Source organism: Lactuca saligna, chromosome 3 (genome assembly GCF_052625555.1).
Source record: "Lactuca saligna cultivar CGN05327 chromosome 3, ASM5262555v1, whole genome shotgun sequence".
Lineage (NCBI taxonomy): Eukaryota > Viridiplantae > Streptophyta > Magnoliopsida > Asterales > Asteraceae > Lactuca > Lactuca saligna.
The window spans coordinates 125,608,171-125,615,503 of NC_136419.1; the positions used below are offsets into that span (position 1 = coordinate 125,608,171).

The window sequence follows — 7,333 nt, forward strand, 5'->3', positions numbered from 1 at the left end:
CAGGTCGTATGTGGCATTTACAACTCATCCAAAAAATCCATTGTCTTCGTAGCGAAAAAAACCCTTCCTGGACCTGTCGCGAAGGTAATCTCATCGATTGAAGAAATTGGGGTTGAGTTGTATTCTGTGTTTCAAATTCAAGTGGGTAGGCAACAATACTCTTTTTTGGTTAGATAATTGGCCAGGTAATGGTACGTTTTGCTTCTCAATTCCATCTTTTTTTTTTTAATTAGATAAAAGAAAGTCGTGCTCTATTGCAGAGAGAATAATCAACAACAATCTTAATAGGGCTTGGAAAAGAATTCCCAACATTATTGAAGAAGTCACGGCGATGCATGAATGTTAACCGGTGAGTTGGATGTTTGGAAATTGAGAATTTCTAATGATGGGAAGTTTTATGTTAGCGATGCGCGGACTCTAATTGATTCAAAGATGGTGATCTCGTCATCCAACGCCGTTTGGCTGAAATTGGTCCCGGTGAAGGTTATATGTTTTGTGTGGAGGGCGTGTGTTAGTAGAATCCCATCGGCTATGACGACTTTAACATGTTGATTTTTTTTGTTGAACACAAGTTTGTTGATGTTAAATATGACGACTTTAACAAACCACAAAAGCAAAGTGAGAAGTTGTATAGATATTTTATTATCCGATTACTAAAAACATTTGAATTAAATATATATAAATTACACGTGAAAATGTATACAGCTCGCTCCAAATAGGTTCCTCGAGCCCAAGTATTAGGTGTTAATCACCCAATTAAATCATCTCAATCCAATTCGGACTAATTATACAATAACACCAACAAAAAAATATCAACTCTAATATCAAGTCTCAAGTATCATCCTATATTCACCGGTCCAAGTCCCATTAAATCGACCCGACCCGGCCCGGACCCAAATCCCGCATTATTAGCAGGAACCACCGCCGCCACCAACATCTCCGGCCACAATTACGCCACTTGTTCACCGATCAAATCCAACCCCACAACAAGAAACGAAAGCCCTTGAAACAACAAGAAGTAGAAATGGATTCCATGGGCCGACAAAAGACTTCTCGTAGCCGCCGTTAACAGAAGAAACGCGAGCGCGAGTTCTTTTCTGTAGATCCGATTCTTCTTCTTCGGCTGCACCGGAGCTTCTTGTTCTTTAAGTTTTCCGAGCATCTCGAGGCCGGATTCCGAGAGTCTTCTCTGGATCTTGTCTTCGTTGAAACTCTTTGATTCCCGTTCTGCGAAGGCTAGTAGGTCCGATTCCGATGATCGGCCGGTTTTCTTCGTGACCACCCATTCGTAGGCGCTTCCGAGCTGGAACAGACCGGAAACCATGGCGTTGAATTTGGTGACAGACATTGTGTTTTCGAATAGCAAGTATGGCATTAAGAACGGGAATGCTTTTGGAGCTGGAAGGATGTTTAAGATCGACATGGTTACTGGTACGTAACATATCACCCAAATCGGCAATTCAGCTTCTGGTATGAACATCGTTAATGGAAGGATCACGCAAAACAGGGTAAACGAGTAGAAAGGTAGAATCAGCTTTCTCAAAAGAAAGAACAAGAATATCAAATTCGCCTTTTTCCACTTGGATATCTGCAAAACAAAGAATACGAATATTAGGCCCCAAATTCATTGTTAAAACCTATTTGTTACTGCAACCTAAAAAGTTGGACCAACACAAAAAGACATAAATGCCCTTCATTACACACCATACTAAATTACTAATTTCAATAAGACCCAAAAACATAGAACTAGGTGTGTCATACACTCTTTATGTATAAAACTGGTGAATGTCTTCTTCTCACATGGACAATCTCTAGTGTCACACCAATAACTCTTTATATCTAACATCTTATCTTTTTAAAGGTGTTCAAAATTTTTATAGATTTTATTAATATAATTTTAGACATAATCGATTTTGAAGATATTATTAGTGATTTTGCATCTCAAAAAGTCAGAAGAAGTATTTTTCTTTAAATATATGAATTTTTATAATCGAAAATATTATATTTAGAAGCTAGTATAATTTTTTTTTTTTTTCAATTATTGAGTTAATATACAAACAGTTGATAAAATTTATGTATTTTAAGGACATTTTTTGGAACGACTCTGGCTATAGATAGTTTCATCCGTCTTTACTCAACTACAAAACATGGTATCATCCAAAGTCTGTTTGGAATGGCCCTGGCTATAAACAGTTTCATCTGTCTTTACTCTACTACAAAACGTGGTATCAAAGTCGGCTAGACACAATTTTATTTGTCTCTACTCTACTGCAAAACATGGTATCAGAGCAAGCTAGACACAGTGCAAAAGGAAAGAGACAAAGACAAACCTTGGACTTGAGGATTGCGGGGAGGCAAAGTCTAAAGAGTTGCATAGGACCCGAATGCCATCGATGTTGTTGTTTCTTGTAAGCTTCATAAGATTCAGGCAATTCACAAAGGACTTTGACATCATTAAGATAAATAAATTTCCACCCGTTTAAATGTGCACGAACCGCAATGTCCATGTCTTCAACTGTCGTTCTTTCGAGCCACCCACCGGATTCTTCCAAAGCCTTGATCCGCCACACGCCAGCTGTCCCATTGAACCCAAAGAAACTTAGAAAATGACTATTCACTTGTTGTTCAACCTCAAAATGGAAGCACAAATTTATGTTTTGTAGCCTTGTGAGTAAATTCTCATCTTTGTTCACAAATGACCACCTTGCTTGAACTAGACCCACATCCGGTTTTCCCTAAAATTAGCATCACCCATCAAAAAAGTTAGCAAAATTGAACACTTTTTTAAAAAAAAAAGTACACAAAAATATTCTTGCATAAAGTGATTTAAAAAGTTGTAAGAATACGAATACATATTGTGCGAAACCCTAATTGACACATTTTTTTCGGTAAACTTGACACCTTTATAACAACAAGACTTTCTAAATGGTAAGATGACCCGTTTGACTCATTTGAACCAAAATCAACCCGTTTTTAATTAAACGGGTTAAAATTTACGCGTTTTAATATTCTTGGTCATTAGAAAGAGAAAATAGTTGCTATAAATAGTAAGAGTAGCCATTCAACCGATCCGAATCATTTTTTATTAACTTTTAGAAATAAAACATTACACAAACCGACCGATTTTAAGTGATTGGGTCGAAGTTGTTGCCTTTTAAATTTCTTGATCACATAAGAAAGGGAAAACTTTCTATAAATAGTAAGAGTGATTGAGTTCTTGTTACCTGAAAGTGAGGAACTGTGAGTTGAAGGAAATCCGGATTTGGCTGAAAATCTGCATCCAAAATCGCAACGAATTCGTAATTTTTTACATAATCACAAGACATAGCTGAGTGAAGGTTTCCAGCTTTGTAGCCTGTTCTTATGAATCTATGTCTGTAAATTATGTTAACTCCTTTTTCACTCCATATATTCACTTCATTTCTGATCAAAATCTGTAAAAGTTCATCACTTGAATCATCCAAAACTTGAATCAAGATTCTGTCTTTTGGCCAATCCAGTTGACAAGCAGATGCAATCGATTGTTGATACACCTTCAATTAAAAAAAAATCCACCGAAAATTAGCTTAGTATGATATTGAAATAATGATTTATTTTTTTAATAAAGTGTAGGTGTTTGGATGTGCGCTGTAATATAATAATAATAATAATAATAATAATAATATTGAATAATTGGAATCATATAACGTGGGTGCAATGTTTTAAAGTGTAATTATTTATATCGTCGTTATTTGAGGGGTATATGAGTAAATTAACTGAATATGTAAACCTTATTTGAAAAATAATCATAAATTACCCGAACATTGTAATCCAAACATATAATCTTTTTCAAAATATATGTCCAAACATCATAGAAGTTTGTAAACATTTTGGAAAAAAAAATGACCATTTTAAATTGATATATTTATGTAAATGGGTAGAAATTTACTGAGTGTAAATAGTAATAAATAGTTAAACACATGAAAGATGAATGAGAAATTGGGATTGATTTGTTACCTCTCTTTCATTGCACATGGGGATCTGAACAAGAACCATGGGGAAACTGGAAGCATCTTCAATGTCATAAGCTTCGCCATCAATTGTCGGTTTTATGTTCCTGAACTTGATCCAAAAACACCCAAGTCCCAGTATGAATCGATCAAGCGATTGAATCATGAAAAGAACAACACAGAATTGAGATAGCATCATAATCGAGGGAGCAATATATTCAGCTCTGAATGATACCCAACCCATATACGACCAATGAAACAGTCCCATGACTTCTGTGGGGTGGAATTCATGAATGAAATTCAAATCCCAGTTCTGAAAATAAGCAACGAATTCGATACACAAAGAAATAATCGAAATGGCAAGAAAAACTCTGATGAATCTGTAGATTAATCGTTCTTTGTATTGAACTTCATCTCTTCCATTATCTGCTAACGCAATTCGTTTTTTCACAGAAACCAAAGTTTTCGAAAACCCCATTGCGATCCATGGAAAGAAAGAAAGTACTCTATGAGCTTTTAGCAAAAGCGTCCATGAAAACTGCTTTGTGCTTGCTGTTTTCTGCTTTTCGAGAAACACAGATGTGTCTGAATCATTAACTTCCACCAACGAAATATTGCTTGATTTGTCTATTGTGACCACCACAGAGCTTGGTGCCATTGGATTTAAGAGCCAAAATTGATCAGAACCCCCAAGAAATGAAAAAATCGAAAAGGGGGTTTAGGGTTAGTGAAATTGGGAACTCATGAATGAAGCTTTTCGTGGTCAATTTGGATCTTGGAAGTGGAAATCGGAAATTGGAAATTGGAAAAGGGGAAATCGTTTTCTGAGAGAGGAATTGAAGGGTTAGTGAAGCCTTGCGAGTTTAATTGTGGAAGTGTGTATTAATAATAATGTTAGATGAATGTGACAAAGGAAGATGGCATCAAATTTTGGTCAACTCAGTGTGTTCTCAATCAGATGTGCTGTAAACATAAGATGTAAATACACGTCTTCCAATTATTCTTCTATAAAAGTTTTTTTTTTTTTTTTTTTTTTATTCAAATTCTGGAATATTTTGAATCTGAGTTACTAATAAAATATTTAAGTTAATTTATAGTTGTTCTCGATTCGAGATTTATAACTGATGTCAAATTAGTAACATTTAAAAACATTTAAAATGGTGTGAACAATTTCAGAAAGAATAATATTATGTGAAGAGGAACGATTTTAATTATTGATTTAAATTTACAAAACAATAATATTGTGAAAAACTTCAACAACAAGTTAGATGCAAAATATAAACAAAAAAAAGAAATTGTTTGAATGTGAATAAAACCAATAGTTTATTGCCCTATCGGGTCGTAAGAGTAAAATATGAACAATTTTAATAGTTCATTGACAAATAGAGAATGAAAAAAGTTTAGTTAGAACAAATTTGAAAGTTCGTTTCCGTTTCAAAAAAGTTCAAAAACTAAATATGAATAAACTTTTCTCTTGTATTATGGTTTAGCAAATTATGTATTTTTGTTGAATTTTAACAACATTTGTTGATGAAGAAATCTATATAAAAAAAAAAAAAAAACAAAAACAAAAACAAAACTCCGAAAAATGTATAAAAACGAAAAACGAAAAACGAAAATAACATTATATGTATAAGTTTTATGTTATGAAACTATGTAATATTATATGTATAAAAATTATCATGTATAAATTTTGTGTTATAAAATTATGCAACATACAAATTGACAAACATTAAACCATAAATATTGTCTATAAAAAATTACATACATACATTGATACATTATATATTTTGTTATACTTCATGTATTGAAATACATCATATTAGTATATTTACTGTTAAAAAGGGTGTCGAAAATGAAAGTCAAGTTGTTTGGAATTTAGACATTTTTAATTTATCTGGACAATTGATTTATATTCGAGATTGTATTTTCTTAAAAAGTTTGAATAATTATTGAAATTTATGATTATTTAACTAGATATATAGAGTAAAGTAAAAATGTTAACATGTTTCATGAAGTGTTGCGCCCAAACCACCCGATCCATATTACCTTAAAAAAATTTTTTTTTTTTTAGAAAAAAATAGCTATATATTCAACAATTAAAACGACACTATTTTTTTTTTCTTTCAAAGAAGTCACTCATAATTTTAAAAGGTTTTAGAAAAAACAATTCATATTTAAATAACTATTTATAAAAAATAAGGTTTTTAATTTTTTTTCTTCAGAATACAACGTAATTTCTGACCATGAAACACAATTTCTTAATAATTATGGGTGAGAATGATTCATTTTTTTGTTAAACCAAAATCAAATTGGAAATTTTGATTTTTTATTTTGAAAAATGACAAACCTTTATTGTAATCTAAAATGCCAAGATTAATAGTATGCTAGTATTTTTCCATTTAAAATTTGAATCATGCAAGTTTCAGTCGCCATAAACTTGTTAGTTTAAATAGGAATCCCATAAATCTTATGTTTGTTAATACCCCATGTGAGTTATTATAACCATACTATGGTGTTAATGACATTTGTCACCCCAGACCTGTTGGTCTAGCTGTTGCATACAACTAAGGTGTGGGTTTGTCAAACCCAATATAGATCTATACACAACTATCACGTTCTCCCTACAAGAGATTTTGGTTATAATTAAAGGACTTTTGTTGCACTACTTGAAAGTAACGTAAAGCGAGTGTCTCACAAATTTATTTATTAACAGATTTATGTAATGTGATAACGAAAACCCTTTTTGTAGAAATGTATTCTGTTGTATTGTATATGTAACATAAACTATACTTATTATAGTTTATCCAAATGTTTGTAGTGTGTAGTATTCACTTTCTATATTAGTAGAATGTATATAACAAAACGATTCTAAGTTTACCATGCTTCATAATGCATTAATTGTAATGATAAAGAATTCTTACAATTTAGTGAACATTTTTTTTGTAACATGAATGTATCCAAACAGAAAATTCATGCAAAATATCAAGACATCAAGGTATTACACTTTGCTCAACAAGTTACAAAGTGTTAATAAAGTTGTAATCTATGAACTTGTTTTTACCATGTCTACACTGATTTAAAAAAATCACAAAAAATGCATACGAGATCGAAAACTAGATCTGTAAACTCTGATAGTTTAAAAAATGTGTCTAGTTTGTTCATAATTTTTATTATGATTTTTAGAAGTGTTTAACTGGTGTGAAAATGTTCATATTCACAGACTAGTCCAAATTCGTAGCTACAGTGATAGGCAATTTTATAAAAATCACCATAAATTGTAGAAAAAGCGTATGGACATGTGCAAGTAGTCATTTTAAAGGCATAAACTTGACTATTTGCAC

At 32.3% G+C, this 7,333-nt stretch overlaps 1 protein-coding gene across 1 annotated transcript; it reads right to left on the bottom strand.

Annotated features, from left to right (window-relative positions):
- Positions 1-619: 619 nt before the first annotated feature.
- On the bottom strand, positions 620-4,874 carry LOC145037214 (xyloglucan glycosyltransferase 4-like). Its single transcript, XM_078985819.1, has 4 exons — positions 3,997-4,874; positions 3,225-3,533; positions 2,331-2,735; positions 620-1,588 (listed from the first exon to the last, which is right to left on the bottom strand). Exons 1-4 carry the CDS (start codon positions 4,645-4,647, stop codon positions 950-952), a joined length of 2,004 nt encoding a protein of 667 aa, XP_078841945.1. The 5' UTR covers positions 4,648-4,874; the 3' UTR covers positions 620-949.
- Between the last annotated feature and the right edge of the window lie 2,459 nt (positions 4,875-7,333).